This window comes from Stegodyphus dumicola, chromosome 1 (genome assembly GCF_044657685.1).
Source record: "Stegodyphus dumicola isolate Sdum_Otavi_A_Nest chromosome 1, ASM4465768v1".
NCBI lineage: Eukaryota > Metazoa > Arthropoda > Arachnida > Araneae > Eresidae > Stegodyphus > Stegodyphus dumicola.
The window spans coordinates 56,623,185-56,641,546 of record NC_140768.1 but is presented as its reverse complement, the minus strand read 5'-3'; the positions used below and the strand labels follow the sequence as shown (position 1 = coordinate 56,641,546).

General features: G+C 32.6%; 1 protein-coding gene across 1 annotated transcript in view; it reads left to right on the top strand.

The window, feature by feature from the left end:
- LOC118188926 (uncharacterized) overlaps positions 1-18,362 on the top strand; it is a 100,219-nt gene that overhangs the window by 69,963 nt on the left and 11,894 nt on the right. Inside the window, exons 6-14 of the mRNA XM_035359453.2 lie at positions 3,105-3,177; positions 3,318-3,513; positions 3,770-3,869; positions 6,237-6,376; positions 6,466-6,592; positions 11,035-11,148; positions 11,254-11,406; positions 15,153-15,310; positions 16,752-16,827. Coding sequence (XP_035215344.2) covers positions 3,105-3,177; positions 3,318-3,513; positions 3,770-3,869; positions 6,237-6,376; positions 6,466-6,592; positions 11,035-11,148; positions 11,254-11,406; positions 15,153-15,310; positions 16,752-16,827 — 1,137 coding nt within the window. The remainder of the gene's footprint in view (positions 1-3,104; positions 3,178-3,317; positions 3,514-3,769; positions 3,870-6,236; positions 6,377-6,465; positions 6,593-11,034; positions 11,149-11,253; positions 11,407-15,152; positions 15,311-16,751; positions 16,828-18,362) is intronic.

The following is an 18,362-nucleotide window of genomic DNA, read 5'->3' as shown; positions in this document are numbered from 1 at the left end:
AGAGTCACTGGAAACTCTGTGTTGATGCAGAAGCGGCATATTTTGAAAACTATTAAGTCGATGTATCAAAATTGTGAATAGTTTTTTTTTTTTTTTTTTTTTTTTTTTTTTTTTATTCAGTCCTACTACTTTCCAGACAACCCCTGTATATATACTAGTAAAGTAAGGAAGAAGAGCTGTTTGTATAGAAATTTTCACAGGAAAAATAGCGTTTGTTGGAAAAATTTTGGCTAACAGAAGCACTTCACGAAAGATATTTTAAAGCTTCTAGGAATTAGTGAGGGAAACACGGAACTAATGCAATGTTTGGTTCGTAGTTGGGATACGTGAGCGTAGCTGCATCTTTAGTTGAATCAATTACTGCAAACGTTTGACTGATTTTGTAAGGTAAATAATTTTATGATTCGCAGGTTGAGACTACTGTGATCGTTTTGTTGTTTAACATTCTACTATTATGCTAATATTTGAATGTTTTACTATTGCAACTCATTAACTGAATCATACAGTTCTTTATCTGTTTATATTAACTCATAGATTGTCCTGTTGCATCATTGTTCTAGGAGATGTTAATTTTAATATATTTTCTCTGCAATATACAAAGCTATATTGTGGTTATATTGTTAGCATATTAATTTAAAAATAGGTCCAAAAAGACGAAATAAATTAAAAGTGTTTAATTTTTATTTTATTTGCTACTCATTATTATTTCAAGTAACGATATTGCGAAGTAAAGTTTGTTATTTTTGCATGATAGAATTTCTGATGGAAATATCTCTAAAAGAAATTAAAATTCTGTAAAAAACACTATTAATTAGATAATATCATTTAATTTGAGCAGATACAACGATACTATAATGAAAAAGGTATAAAATATTTAGTTCAGGTCTCCTCTTCTCTTTCTAACATGCTATGAGATATACTAAAAATAATATGAAAATTTGAATACGCACATGGCTATAATTTGTTATAATGCAATTTATTTGAAGAATGATTTACCGTGTCATTTATATGAAAAACGGTGTATCTAAATCCAATTATATGTCCAAAGGAGATAGGCATTAATTTTGTATTTAAAATATCTTTAGATTGGTAAAACTCAAGAGATTTGGATCTCTCGATTTTGCCCAAATTTGTAATCAAAATGTAATTCGCATTTTGAAGACATGTTAAAATATGAGAGCGAAATGTGATGCTTAATAAATTTGTATAATAAAAAGTGTTTTATAAGATAAAGGTATCATATGGTTCATAATGAGTAGAGTGACAAATGCTGTTTGGTTATCGTTGTTCTAGGGAATGATATGGAAATAAGTTGCAATGGAGTTATTTGTGAGTTAAAAGGAATATAAGAAAAGAATTCCAATAGATAAGGAATAGCTTGAATGCTTCATACCATCATGCTGTAGTTATGCTTGCTAGCAACTACGTCATTTGTCATAATAAATTACCAATTACTTTCCTATCCATTTATCTGATTTTGCGAGTGGATTTTATAGCAAACGGTACTAAGTTTTAGACGCCAAGCGTTATTTCGTGTATATTTCTTTATCATATGAGTCCATTTAACATTAAGGTAGGAGATATGTTATGTAATATATGAACAATGCCGCATTCGTCGATAATCTGTTTAATAGGCTTAGATTCCTATCGCTAGACAATTATGATTGTCAACTTGGCAAAATGGAGAACTATTGAGAAATTGATGGTTAAAGAAAGAGGGCTACAAGATTCTCGTATTTTAATCTCAGGATGTTCTGGATTAAAACTGTGATGTAGCTTTTGAGAAAGTGCATTATCACTAGCATGACCAACGACAAGCGTACTTCTCAATTGACCCCTACTTTCATAAAGCCGTGCATCGCCTGGACTCGAAAGCGACAATAACAGCATAAAAGACAGTATTATAAATATATTACATATAAATCTAGTATCCAACGTTTTGGTTAGCTTTATATTGTGAAAAAGCGTTTGAATTGATTTATGTAACAACGCTTAAGTTCCTCCGCAAGTTGTCGGTGTTATTGTAAAGCACGAAGTATGTGACTTTCTGTTCATAGTTGAAAATAATAAAGGGTAATTTTCGCCTTCTTCTGGGCTGTTATTATTTTACTCCTGTTCGAGAAGAGGCTAGGTTCATTAATAGGATCTAGTTGAGTTTATGTGGTCAAAGAGAGTTAGATCCTATAATATTTCTTGTCAACTTTCTGCAAGAAGCACAGTGATTAGAATTACGATGGGATAAATTTGTTGTTAAGAAAAAAATGTTAACTATGTGGCCTTCATTAACGAGTGTGTTCATTTTATTCTTTGTTAGTCATAAGAACAACAAAAATTCTGTTTAGTTCATTGAATACAGTGTAAGAGAATAAATAAGCTCGTTTCTATAAATTTCAATAAATAAATAAATAAATAAATAAAAAATTGCATACAAAGTCGAAAAATTGGAAAGTGTATAGTCAAAAAATAAGGAACGCATTCCTAATGTAGGGGCGCTGCCACAGTGGTAGGTATAAAAACGGTCTTTTTTCTTTGTTCCGCCGTTATTTCATTCGTACATCGATTATAAACATAACATTGCCCTAGAAAGCAGCAACCAACATTTAGATGACGAGTTCAGGAGAAATGTTGATAAGATTTCAGGCACGCAATCTCAAGTTCAGGGTGCAATACAGCTCCGTGTAATACCAAATGCAATTTTCTGGAGACGCGCTTCATATTTTGGTTCGGTCAAAAACTGTCAACGGCTGTAGTCTCCAATAAATGCTAGTATCTAACATTTCTAGCCATATGCCAAAGGACTGCTGCACAGTTCTCTCGTATAAACTAAACTGTAATTTTATCAGTTACTATTTCCCAGTGGTTTCTTGACAAAAACTGCTTTGTCTCACCCACTCACTCACTCAGCATGACACAGCGCGTGTCTGGCATTTTAAGAGAGTATCAGTCCTGCGCAGTGGACCCAAGGTCTCTTTAATAGAAAACTGAATCATTTAGAAATCTGCTCTAATAACATAAATAATTAACTGAATATTATTTGAAAATGGTTATTTTTTATTTGAAATGATTGATGCCAAGATCCTTGACTATGAATTTTTATTTCCTAGGAGTATTTTGGTGGTTATCCAGAGGCATGCAGCCAAACCTTGGAGGTCTTCGGCTTTTTGAGGAGAATTCCAGGTTCTGAATTATATATTTTTCTTTAAGGAATCTCTTAAATTTAAGCAAGTCCTACGTGTTAATGGTTCAAGATGAATCATATATCATGTTTTTCTTTCTGTATAAATGCCAGACTAAGTTTTATTTTCTTTCAAATTTAGAGATGGTCCCTTACAACAGCACAATAATCAGATAGTTGTCGTCACTTTACCAGATGGTCATTCAGTCTTGGACTACGATCTTTTGAGTGTCTTTAATACCATTGATGCGGACGACTATGGTTCTATCCAGATACCAAAAGATATAAGAGTACCACCTTCACCAAGAGTACTTGGTCTTATACCAAGAAATAACAAAGTAAATGTTGCTTTTGATTTATGTGCGAATTAATAATCAACAGCACTAATGATTCTGTGACTAAATAAGAATTTTATATTATACATCTTACAAGATATTTCCTTATAAAACAAGATTATTCTTCAATATAACAACGAAAAAATCTAAAATAGTGCGCAAAAGTAAATCATAATTTGATAAAGTAATGAAATGTAAATGATATATTTAATACATTCTTTAAAAATTTAGATTAATATCGTTTTATATTTCTTCACAGAAAAAATTCAACTGTGAAATGCTGAATGATAATCTAGGTCTGGAAGTTCGTTGGCTCATCGATGGTGAAGACATCATTCTGCATCTCGTCGGCAAAATTAGTAAGTAAAGAACATTCAATTAAGTCGAACCTTTCTACCATTCTCCTCAAATAAGTTTTATGCTAGGATATAAAGAATAAATTGATATATTTAATATATTATCCTTCACAGGAGACAAACTTATATATTTTAAAGTATCTATTGCCATTTAAGACAATTTATTTCCCACATTCAGTATGTTTTAACTCATACTCAAGAGCTCGTCAAGAGGCATATAAATTAAGTTTCAAGATCATAAAGGTAAACTATTCAGTTAATAACGAAAACTTGAAAGGTCTAGTTTAGGCGTTTAGCTCTTAGTTTTCTTCCAGATAGCATTGCCAAAAAAGAACTTATGTGATATGTACAAGGATGATGCATTATACTTAAAATATTAATCTAAATAACTTAATGCTTTAAGACACAATAACACGCCGAATAAATACCAATTCAGAAGTCAAACAACAAAAATCAGCGTTATATTTACAAAATTTTCACAGGACTAGTTTCGATGGTTTTACCGAACCACCATCTTCAGCTGCAAAACCGCAAATGAATTGATTCATTTGCGGTTTTGCAGCTGAAGATGGTGGTTCGGTAAAACCATCGAAACTAGTCCTGTGAAAATTTTGTAAATATAACGCTGATTTTTGTTGTTTGACTTCTGAATTGGAACTTAATGCTTTGTTAACATCTGTTTCAACAGATTTTTGCTTATCACATTGACGTGAAAAAAACTAAGGATAAAGCAGAGAAATAAGCGTGATAGCGCCATGAACGGACAAACTGTCTGAAAAACTGATTAAGAGATCGTCTAGTGTCCTATATTGTATAACATATATATATTCAAAGCACTGATATATTGCGGACGTATGAAAAAGATACAAAAAAACGAAAGCGAAACTCTTAGGATTTCAGTATCAGTTATTCCACTGTGCACATGGATTTGAGCGACCTCGACTAGCTGTCGTAATGTGATATGTCCTTGATAATGGACAACTGATCTGAACAACTTTACTCTGAGTCAAATTATTGGAAACTTAGAAGAGGGTTGAAGTGTGGCTGGGAATTTCGTATTCACGTAGAGCGTCGTGTCACCAGCTTGAAAGGCATTTCGAAAGACAAGATTCACTGACTGAAGTAGTGTAGTAGTTTAGTGGTTTAGTAGTTGTTACCCACAAGCAATCACGACGAACGCAGTACAAGCATCTTATCCTTCAGGCGACGAGAAATCAACAGCAGACGCCGGTTTAAGTTGCCAAACACATACAACGCACCAATACAGCGTTTTATGATAGCCAAGAGATTGCACATAGGTGATTTACACTGTCAGCAAAAAAATACGTTATATGTTACTGGATTACAAGAGGCATTTTCTACGTGCTACGAACATAAGGACCGTAGATTTCAGCATTGGTGTCGAGTGCTTTTTATTGATGAAAGCCGATTTAATTTTACTAATGATTCTGACGCCTAAATGTCTAGAGAGAGGGTGGGTCTTTCAACGGGGTGTCACATCACACCACCTCATTGAAAGGAAACAGTTTGGAAATGATGGAGTCCTCGTTTAGAAATTCTTGATGGGCAATATTGAGTTAAAAATATTCCAATAAAATTCAGTTATTGGTGATGGCTATTATGCAGAGATTCTCCTTCCTCATGTGCGTCTTTACACAGGTGCTTTTGCACTATGAGTTCCTCTTCTTGAATGTCAATGCTACATCTCATCGTACAGTATCTGTCCTGTTCTGTCACAGAGTGAAAATTTAGGTTTCGAGAAGAGGCCCGCATGGTTTTAGGATTTAATACAATCGAGGAACGTTTTCGGAAGATCGTTGGCAGGATGTTGTCAGACTTAAGTAATGATTCAGCGCCTACGATTGACGCTACGAAAGGCATGAACTGTTAGTTCTCAAGAGCTCGTCAATGATTTCGTATTGAGGGTAGACAGATGATACACATCCTTCATCGTACTCAAAGCTTTAGATCATGTCTTTTCAAACTCTTGTCTTAATACATAAGCTAGAGATTTCATGTTACCTGCCGACTGACATGTGAATTTTCTATGCCGTGTTCTGTCGCGTTTGAAACCCTTTTTAAAAAGTGTTTCTTTACTGTTTAGATTCTTCTGTTATTCAGAATAGTTCTTTTACCTTGTAATCCTTAAGTTGGGAAATGTTATGATTGTAACAATCTAGAACACTGCTGCAACACGTTGCATTTGAAAAACCTGCCATGTCCTTACATTTTGCATACAGTGCATGTACGTAAAGATTTCCCAACGTAACAATCCATAGTAAAATACTTATAATAAAATTTCTGGAGGGTTACTCTAATTTTTCATGTATTTCGTTTTAGCAAATATATAATTGTCCATTATTTTCACAGGGGAATTTGAATACATGGCTCTAGGTTTGAGTAAAGATGATACGGAAACTCGATTTGATTCTGCCGATGCTGTAGTTGCTTGGCTTGGTTCTGATGGCAAGGGTCATGCCGTCGATTATTTTCTAGAAAATACTGAAAAGGTGAAGGTTATTTTTATACATTTTTTTGAACATTTTTACAGGAAATGAGAATCAGAAAATTTTACTACTCATTTAATTTTCTTTTTTAGTGCGAAAATGGACACGGTATGTGCCCTGACGTTGTTCATCAAGGTTCAAGAGATAATTTGGAATTATTAGAAGCTGTGGAAATTGGTGATACAAAAATAGTTACTTTGAAACGTCCTCTGAAAGCAGGTACTTACGAATCATTCTTTTCTGTTGTACTAATAGCTAATACTTAAAACGAATAAATTGTGTTTTCTTTCACATTAATGAGTTCTAATGAAACTCTTATCCGAGAATGGATACCTGAGAAAATATTCGTTTGCAGTTTATGTGTGTAACATTTGATGAATTATTAAGGCAGGACTAACAATTGAAACTTCACTTCTTCTTAAAAGGATTGGATTAACGATTGAAAAAGTTGTTCAATTAAAAAGCATTAAATAAATTTGGAATTCAAAAACATTTCATATCGCAGCTCAAACTGCAACTGAAAAGACTTACTAAAATAATAATGCAATAAACAATATAAATTATAATATAACTTAATGCATTAAGCATTTTTATATTTTTGAAATAACTGTTTACTAATGTACGTATAACACAGAAAGCTTTATCTGCGTTATTGCCAAAGATATTTTTTTATTCTCTAATACACAAAATCGCATAGATTGGCCTTTAAATTTTTGAACGGCAGAATATTTTAACTTCTTATTGCTTCTTTAAAGTGTTTTATACTTCTTTTTATTGGAAAATGTTAGAAAACTCCTATTTTCAGTTAATATGTAAAAAGTAATTGATTTTCTAAAGTAATAGATATTTCAATGCTATTATTTCCTACTTATTGACTCATTGTAAATCATAAATCTATATCAGGCTAAGGCTTGATTTATAGCAAAGCACTAAATATTATATAATTGAATTGCTCTGTTGCTTGGAATTGTACTGCTAATAAAATTATTAGTTTTTCATGGCTTAAAACACTGGACTGACAGTGAATATAGTTTAGTGTTAAAATAACCTTTTATATACTTTACTCATACAAATAAAAGCTATCATGTGTTTTACAGAAATACGTTTTGTAAAGAAATTGCGATAATAAAATAGAGTTAAGAAAATCTGTTTGAAATCAGATACAATCTTTCGGTATTAAATTTTCTTTTCCTTAATTATTAAGCTAAATTAACTAAGATTACTAAGAATAATTGAATATCTTTCAGAATAAATTTATATGAAAATATATCAGACTAATTAATAATTTTCATACATATAGATAACTGTATCGTAGAATTATGCAGTGCACATTAGAAAATTTAGAATTAGCTTTCAGCTTGTGTGTTTTAATTCATATGAAAGGATTTTAGCCTTCTACGCTTTGCCTCACCTTCTTTGTTCTTGTTTACTTTTTATGATGTCTGTTTAAAACTGTAAAAGGGTTAAGCATTTATCAGAGCTGCAAATAAGTAATATCTACAGTGACCTCGCCGGAATTCGAACTTCTGACCTCCCGACTACGATCATCTGGATATGCTTCCGGTTACACCACCCAGATACGCAATAAGGAAAGAGAAAAAATTCTTTACATTCTCTCTTAGTTAAAGGACGATGAAAAGACAGAGACCCAGCTGGCCAAATCCAGGCGGTGACGAATTATTGTCCACTAAAGTTTAGTTTTATCTCCTTCATAGAATCATCTAGAATTTTTTTAAACTGAGAATCGTGAAAAATCAGCGATGTCCTCGCCGCGGTTCGAACTCCGGACATGCTTCCAATTATACTACAAAGGCGAGAGTAAGGAAGGAGAAAAATGCTTTACAGAATCAATCCTTAGGTATAAATATCACAGATAATTTTGCAACTATTGAGTTTCAAAATAGATTAATTGACAAGTAATTCGAACTACAATGACAATGTTAAGAGGTACATAAATCCCAAAGTAAATCCTCGTTTGAATCTTATGTGCATAAATGTTCTTAACTAAAGAATTGTTTGCGCTATCTTTTGACAGCAGTGCGATTAAGAACCACATGCTTACCTATTTTTGCTTATTGCTAGCTATTTTGCTAAAATTCATTGTTCACTGTTAGTATACAATGAATTTTGATAAGTAGAATGAATTCTCTGATTCGGTAGCTGGGAGGTGCGTTTGTGTAATCTTTCATGCTATTGTAAAAATTATTGTTAAAACGTAAACATAGATGATTCCTCAACACCTCAATATTATTATATTTACCAGCACATTACGTATTGAAAAAAATCAAATTAAAACAGTAATAATGTCTTCTTATGTACGATGCTTCTTATTATGAATGTGTTTGGGGCTTACAAAAGACTGATGAAGGGAACAAGTGTATCCTCAAATTAAAATCAGTGCGATAAAAAAAAACGTAGTCTTTGGGTTATATATAAAACTTAATTTTGTTACAAAGAACATAACTGAATCAAAATTCATAGTAAAGATAATTTTGTAATACAATTGCATTTCAGAATAAAATAATAATCGGTGAAAACGCAGATACATTTCACTACAAAGCATATCCATAATTCAGTTTTGTAAGCTTCATAATAGCCTTCGTGAAGTAAGGTAAAGATTTAATTTCAAAACAAACAAATAAATAAAGGAATTATGAGTAAAATAAAATCTTAACATCAGAATACAGGAAAGAAAACAACTAGAAATTTCACAACGAAAGTAAAGTAAATTGCGAAATATATAAAAGCATAAGTCATCTCAAGAATATAAAATTTTACGATTGAAAAAAAAAAAAAATGAAACATTATCTGGAATTATAAGAAGGGTAAAGATAGTAATTTCTGTGTTTAAAAGAAACAATTATTTCAAGTTCTATCCTGAGTGCTATCTGTAATAACTAACCGTAGATAGATTAAAATATTAATTCATAGTAGATCCATGTTCTGTTAATAAAATAAAAGTAAACATAAAAAAAACTAATCAAATCTACAAAAATTAATATGGTCTTAGAGCTGAGGCACCATCTGTTTCTGTGAACATTTTGAAGTGACTGAATGCCATTAATATACTTTAGTTATTATTAATATAAAAAATTACCAACATATCTCAAGAAACAAAATTCTGCATTTTAATCAAATAATGCAATGTGCAATAACTTCCTGTCTTCTAAATCTATAACGAAGAAAGTAGTTTTAGGTAACACTCGTTAAATTAAAATCAAAAGCAGCATCTGGAAATTGTTATACATTTATATCGAAAGTAAACCATTTGAAAACCCACGTCAGTAGAAAGGAAGGGTGAACCGGTTTGAAAGACACTGACTTCGGAATAAAAAGATATAGTAGGCTGACCATACCATAATTACGTCACACAAAAACAGAACTAGAACATTATTAATAGCGTAAAATTAAAAACAAAATTGTTTTATTACACGAAACTATTGATATTAAAATCATTTTACACTGCATATGAACTGCATACATTTGTGTTCACACCAGATGGAACGCATAAGAAAAATTAACGCAGCGCTACTGTACACCAGAATTTCACCATTGGTCGTATAATTCCGCCTCAATTTTGAAGGCGAATACCCATGGGGGCGGTCCGAAGTCTACCACCTACCTTCCTCTCGAGAGCTCTTAGCTCGCCATGTATTTTGAGTGCTTCCTTGCCGCATAGACCCTATACCCTAGTAAACACCCATATTTTATTCCGGTTTCAAATCCTAGCCCATCGCTATGGGAATCACTGTCAATAACCACTATACCGGCTGAATGTCTAGCTCTGTGCTACAGCGCCACTAATAGCCGAGTAGCTAAAACCGCTGCATACTGGTAGTTCGGCAAGCGTAGGCGAACAGGCTGGTTGCATGGCTGGTTTTCCTTATTAATGTGAATATGAGTCAGTTTCACTCGTAAAACGCTCCACAAATACATCCCTCTTCTTAGGCACATAGTTTTAATGGCTTTGCCGTGTTCAAATAACCAAACTAACCAGAGTTACAGATGCTAAGTCTAAGATGGGTAAGTGTTGTGAAACATGGAGTTTTCCTTTTCTTATCGATTTCGGGTAATCCTCCTCCACAGGAATGACTGGTACCATTAAAAGAAACTTGTTTTGTGATGGTAAATCGGTATTTAAGCATAGTACAATATTTAAGAAACGGCACGAAGCTGAAGCTTTTACTAAAACGGTGGCTTTGTTTTATATGTTATGACATAGGGACCTCTAAAACCTTGAAGGCTATCTGCTTAAAGGAAAGGATGCCTTCCTGGAGGATTTTCTAAGGGAAACTGGCTCGTACGCACGTTACACAAGGGGAAAACCACGAACACGCCCATGCAACCTACCCATTCGCGGGATTCGACCTCGGACCGAACTACCAGTGTTCCAGCGACTTTATCGCTTGGCCGCTGTTGAGCCCTTACTAAAACGTGGGGACACGACAGTAATGCAGGATTTCCCAGTTCAAGATTGAAAATATAAACAGCCTAAGATGCCCATAATTCGATACAAAATTTTGTTTCATTAATCAAATATCGGAGAACTGAAAATTCCATGTTAATGCATTACCGTCCATTAATATGTGCAAAGCAATCCTTTTGCTCAGTAAGTATCATACGGTAATGAATATAATTTTAAATATCATTATCTTTTCTAGACGACCAAACATATGATCAGACTATCTACACTGATGGACCGCAAGCTATTTTGTGGGCGGTAGGCCCTCTTATGGAAAATGGACTAACTGGACCACCGCAGCTGCGATCAAGAGGTAATATCTTTGACGCATTATTTAATAATCATTAAGTAATCATTCCAATTTACGTAGCAATCGTTTTCATTACAGTTTATTCGATATAAATACATTTCTATGCAGGAAACCTGCTTCTAGACTTTGGCCGGGCTCCGAATTGGAATTGTCCTCCTCCGGAAGTTGAAATTGCCTCCTCAGCTGAAAATAAAAGAAAGGTTTCTGAAATACATTGCCCAAGTGATCGGTTATTCCGAGCTCAGTTGGGTCCTTCTTCACGTAAGTTGCTATCTGTAAAACTTCAGTTATTGATGAATACATTTTCTAGAATTCCAGATAAAACTTCTGATATAATTCAGATAAAAATTTCAAATATAATCCTTGATAAATAATAACAAATACCTATCGCTAGACATTAAAATTATAATACCATAACGTAAGTACACAGCATACCTGAGATTTGCGTGAAAAGTAGATCATGTTAAGATATCTAGATTATAAACATTTTACACGCAATTACAAGTATGCGCACATTACAGGCAGAGTAACAGTGCCTCGAAGCAGTATGAAAAAACAAACTGAAATGGCGATTTTTCATTCGTAAATCGCGTTTACTAGTTGCTTTTGTGTTCAAAGCTGTGTTATGTCTTTTGTAAGAAACCAGTAAGTCCAGTAAGACCAGTAAGAAAGAAACCAGTAAGACTTCTACCAGTAAGTCCCAAAATTCGATAAGTGCCTCTTAGAGTTGCTGCAGATTATCATATAATTACTGTTCACGTTGTTCGAGATCCAATGACTGTTGTGAAAAATTTGCAGTTAATAGGTTTAGGAGGGCCACAAGGAGCACATGTGATGTCTCGACAGCGCCCATTCACCAGTGTCTGAAACTTAGATTTTCTGAGATTACAGATTTGTCGACTAATTAGGGACCGTACAGCTACATTACGTTCTCTGTTAATGAAATAGGGTGTCTTGCACAATATTAAGTATTCGCACGCGTATATGATGCGATGATATTTTTAATATCATGGATTGTCAGCAAGGCGACGATTGTTTGGGCTTCTCTTGATGCTTCCTGAATAGAATCGGCGCCTAAAATGCAGCACAAGTGAATGCTTTTGCTTTCAGGAACCATGATGAACGTATTTGTGTGTAAAGACATCAAAGAGAACAACTGGATTGATGATATGAGGTGCTATTTGGTATGTTTCTCAATCATCTGCAGTCCATATATCCGGTATTCTCACCAGCCACTGTTACATTATTAAGGTTTTAATATCCGTGGCTGTGCCATATCTTCTGTGCCTCCGACGCCCCATCACACGTTGGACCACATGTTGCCAACTTTGTCATATGTTTCTTCAATACACAAGGTATTCGACCCCTGCCTTGACCGAGATGTTTTCCAGATCTCTCACCTAATGAAAATGTCTAGTGAATTGTTGCGGACAGCACCACCTAACCAATTCAACAGATGAACTTCGGCGTAGATAAGAAGACTGGATTTAAATATCTCAGCTACCGTCAAAAATCTCTTCGACTTCATTGCTCAGTCTTATAACAGCTTCTATGTTTGGCACAAGCGGATGCTCGGAAATCCGCTTGTGCCAAACATAGATTCTGATTTAGATATAGATTCTGATAGATACTGATTCTGATTTCTGCTCTTTTTTTTTTTTTTTTTTTATCTCAAAGCTCCCTGAAATTTTCATCCTGAAAATTTCACCCTTTCTTTATAATGTATTAGTAAAATAAATATAGTTTGCCATCTGTTTCTTTCATGGTATTGCATTTTTGATGGCCAACAATGTATATATTTTATTGATGTCTGTAGGTATAATGTGCACGAGTCCTTTCATTTATCTGTAGATACCCCCCCCCCCCGCTCAGTGAGATAGAGGCTAGTTAATCTGACTACCTTGCCGAACAGTCCGGTTTCCAATCCCGGAGAAAGCATGGATTTTGTATGGGTATAATAATTTTGTAGCTGGAGAGTAGTCTAAATATATGGCGAGACGGAAGTCCTTTCGTGTGGTTTGGTAGTAGGGGAAGAGGGCTGAGAGACCCTCAGAACACCCTCCGGGGTGCTAAAATTTGGGTGGAACTGGGCAAAATCGTACTGTCCAACCTACAAGGTGTCCAAAGCTCTTGCTAGTTACAGATGAAAACGCTTTTACGCCTTGCTATGATAACTTCCGTAAGCTTGTTCGGGTTAGGTCACAGAAGTGACATTAGTCACTGACACACATCTGTGAATACAAAAAAAAAAAAAAAAAAAAAAAAAAAACTTCTTAAATTTTTTTTGCTTAATTTGTAACATAATATCTTTAATAAGTTGCTGATTAGTATTAAGAGAAAAGATGAGTTTGCTTTAAAATCGTGTTTAGAAGTTAGAAGAAGTGAATACTTTTTCTTTATTTTTTCTTTATTTTCAGGAAGTTTTAGATTTGACTGTTAGCATTAAAAAAAAAAAAAAAAATTCTCGATGATGCTTGGTTCTCATTGGCGAAATTGAAATATCTAGAACTGGTATCACATACATTAAAAGATATATCCTTGCTGAATATATTCTCGACACTCATCAAACATTTTGCCATGAGTTAAAATCAAATATTTTTTAAATAACTTCTAAAAAATATCATAAATCAGATAAGACTGTATCTTGAAATAATATTCAACCACAAGATTAAAATGTGCTGTTTCGAATTAAAATTTCTGAGAAAAAAAAAAAAAAAAAAAGGGAAAGAAAGAAAAGCCAGTACTCCTTCCTATATTGCAGCTTTTGTTTTATAACTAATGTAAATGACGTTGACACAGTTTGAAAATTTGCAGCGGCCTATGACAGTGTATAAAACCGCGCTGACACGCTTTATATTGTGTTATTCGACAAGGATTTGCGTAATTAAATTTTGGAATTGAGGACAAAAATTAAAATGTATAAATATTAGAAAGATACTAAAAACTGCAAAAATATATATCACAAAAATTTTGTATATCAGAAATATATCCAGTTATTTTTCATGCTTAGGTGGGTATTAGATTATCGCACATAATTATTTCCCAGTGATGAAAAAAGATATTTTTAGTCTTAAGTATAATGACAAATTCTGCCAGTGAAAAATAGAATGTCGTAAAAACTTTAAGGATTCATTTAAGCTACTAATTTTTGAAAATTTTTTGATAGATGAAGTTTTGAAAACTAAAAAAATTTGCTAATGCATTTAAAGATCATCAAACGGAACAATAAATTATTCCTTAAAGCACAGAATTTGGTAGTTTTAAATGAAACTAGAAGTATTCCATAACAACTAATGAACAGTAAATGAACAGCACTTTTCGTAAAAAGAATCGAAGTTATTCTTACTAGTTCATTCAGCTTCCGAAACTCTAGTTCCTCTATTGTTTAGTCTGCTTTTAGTTCTCAAATAACAGTTTGGCATCGGAAAATGTTTTTTACAGTAGAAAAATTCTGTTCTTTATGGATAGATCTTGCAACTAATAAATGCATATCAAGATCTCTGAAGAAACTTTAATATACTTAGACATGTAATCTATGTTATTAATTTTTCAATACAGAAAATAAAACACTCAATATGTGTACTTTTAAACTTTTTAGAATTTCCAATATTCCAACTAAAAAGTTATGATTTAAAAGTAGACTGACTTTTAGAGCATATTAATTTAGTCCGTTAAGAGAACTTTTAAAATATATAACTCATACTTACAAAACATTAAATTCTGAAACTAGAATTTCAATAAAGCTTATGTATTTTGATTTAATATGCGAGCAGAGTGTGAAATTTTTTTCCTTTAATAATTAAAATTTTAAAGAGAAGTCACTTATTTCTAGTAAATTCTGCTGTATACCAAATTATTGTCATAGCGTATGGTTTTCTTGATATTCATAGACATTAGATATCATTATTTTTATTGTTTTGTTATTAGCAACAAATAAACTTGTTAATAAATGTATTATACAGGAGTGATTTTTTTTTTTTTTTTACATATGCCATTTTTCTAAGCAGGAAGCGGAGTAAAGAAAGAATGGTTTATAAACGGATTACCAACACCAGAACTGACAATCCAAAGAGGAAACACATACACATTCGTTGTTGAAGGCGGAAAAAATCCGTTATATATCACCAGCAGCAATGAAGGAGGTCTATATCAAGATATTCTGCAGGTAAAATTACGCAAAAATGTACTGTATTTCCACTTTATACAAATTTTCCCTTAAAATTTAATTTAGGTACTGTGAAGCAATTCTCAAAATTATTTTGGCTCACGAGCGGCCCAGCGATAAGGTAGCTAAACACTGGTAGTTTGATCGGTGCCCGGAATCGTGCCGAGCGCGCTGGCTGCCTGGGCATTTTCGTCGTTTTCCGTATTTTTAATGTGTTATATGAGCCAATTTCTCTTAGAACGCCCTCCACGAAGGCATCCCCCACCTAGGCAAATAGCCGTTGTGTGCTTTGTCATAATTAAATAAAATCAAAAATAAAATATATTGCCTTTTTTGTATAACATTCTGAAAATCACTATCAACAGCATAGGGTTCGTTTTCTTATTACAGCAATTTGTTTTGGAACTGAATTTCATTTTTAACAAGCCAGCATTTAAAAATTCGATCTTGCATTATTGACTGAAGAACAAATTTTACAAAATTCTTAACAAGAGAATAATTGTGAAAATTCCTTTCACGTATTATTTATTATCCTGAGTTTTGTAAAACTAATACGGCATAGAGACGAATTTCTGCTTAATTTGATGCAAGATAAACTCCAATTTATTATGTACTTCATATATCTAAATACTGATGCTTTTAAAATCCAATTCTATAAACAGTAACGAATGATTTTTAAATTAATAGGTTGCTAATCCTAACTTATCTCATGTGAAATTTTATTTAATAATCTATCTCATGTGAAATTTTATTTAATAATCTATATTCATATTTACTTTTTAGTTCAAACTCATTTCAAATTTAATTGAGATAAAAAATAGCAAAATTTCACTGCTGATTATTTACTGACATATTTATCTTGTACTGAAATTAGGCAATCAATTAATTAAATTTTATTGACATTTTGTTAAAATAAATCATTTTTATTAATAACTCGGGTTCTAGACCCCATATCTGTGATTGCTTCTTCTTAAACATTTAATTAAAAAAAATTATTTTAAGTTACTGTTAAGTTATATTTGCCAACTTGAAACCTTTCTCCCCCCTCCCTCTCTTCCCTTTTTTTTAAAACTCTGTATTGAATATTCCCTGTGCAATGTTAACGATCTCGAAGCTTTCAGTTGCATATTCTCATTTTGTTTGTCAGAAAGCCTTTCAAAATAAGTTTTACATTTGCCTTTCCTAATTAAAATTTATCTAAAAATTAAGATTTCTATTTTAAAATATTTACGTTTTGCATATGTATATATCATTAACTAAACTATCTGATTTCAAGCAATCCTCATTAAAAATTTTCTTAAATATCTTTATAAACACATAATCTTTATAATAAAATGGCTAAAGGATACCCAATTCAAGGGAAAAGTTGCACTTAGTAATGTATATATAATGTTTTATGATAGCTTAATTGATCATACAAATTTTCATTTTATTCGAGCAGGGTCGACAGACTTCCGAAACAATGTATGCCGGTGTCCAACAAGACATAGCAACTGGATTTTATCTACCAACAGCAGGTAAATAATATTTCGCTGTATAGGGAATATCTCTCATGCTCTCAAAATAATTTTTCAGGTACTCACAAAATAATTATCTGGTGAACATATTTTTGAATTAAGTAGCTAATATCTCGAATTTAAATTAGTCTTAACTTCATGAGATCATATTTCTGTTAGCATACTAATCTATTCATTATTATTTTACTATTCATAGCTAATAAATGTAACAGCAGTGTGACGTTAGCATAAGCATTAAATTATGTACATTAAGCTATCATTTAATAAATATCCAGTTTGTTTTAAAAGGATGATTTGTATCCCTCAATAAGGTTTGTAAACAACTATTCAGGAATACTGTTTCGAAAAAGAAAAAGAAAAAAAAAAAAAAAAAAAAAATCTGAAATGTTTCAGATTTTAAATTACGTCCAAAGGGGCATTTTTTTAACGTTTTGTGTGTTACCTTTATTTATTAAATATCACGTTCTTTGCACTTAAGCCATAAAATTTAGTTGAATAGCAACGTCGCAAAATAATTTTAAAATGAGCATATCTTTAGAATTTCCGATACACAGTTCGACGCGCTGGAGATAAAAAGGTTTTTTTCCCGCCATAGTGTTGCCATTGCTCGTATTTAAGTCGTTGAGTTTGTTACTCAAAAATTCGTTAAAGTGTTACAAAATATGAAATCGATCATAAAGCAAATTCCAAATTTCAAATTTGGGATTTCAGATGCCCATATTTGCAGTAGGATTACGTCATTCAAAATTAGATGGCTCTAGATACCGTTGTTTTATTACAATGCGAGAAATACATACATTTATGCAAAATTTTCATTATATAATTTCTTCAAATATAATGCAGGACTCTAACATTTTGGGGCAATAGTTTGAAAAGTGAACCGACATTTATAGGAGTCCGACGCAAAATGCGAAAACGAAAGTAATAGTCCTTCGGGACTCAAATCTCTTTGGACTAAAAAAACCCTTATCAAAAACCTCTTCTCACGTACAATTTTTTGTAAGAATACTTTAGAATATTCGGAACAAGTTTCTCTTTTTAGACCGCAATATTTTTTTTTTTTTTCTTTCCCGTGAGATTGTAGCTCATATAATTGCTAATAGATGGCAGCACCATACAATACGTATTTGTAGACATTATATGAGAAAGAAAAAGTTAAGATTGATGAAATGTTCATAAATAAGTTAGCTTTTATGAAGATCACAGCTACGCCAGTATTACTATTTATAATAAATAATAGTACCGTAATTTCTAGTAGATACTCCGCCCTGGCGTATACGCCGCACACATGATAATTGACTGAAAAAAAAATAAAAGTTCATCGGATAAGCCGGCACCGCAGTAGCCAAGCATTCCGAAACATGGCAATTTAATATTCATTCATTTAGTAATTCCCTGCCATATTTGGTGTAATCATCATTGATAACATTTATAACATAAATATAATCAGTAATACATAAATAAAGAAGAAACATCTTAACTTGAACTTGCCGAAAACGAACTCTGATGATTTCTAATATATTAATTCTTACGTT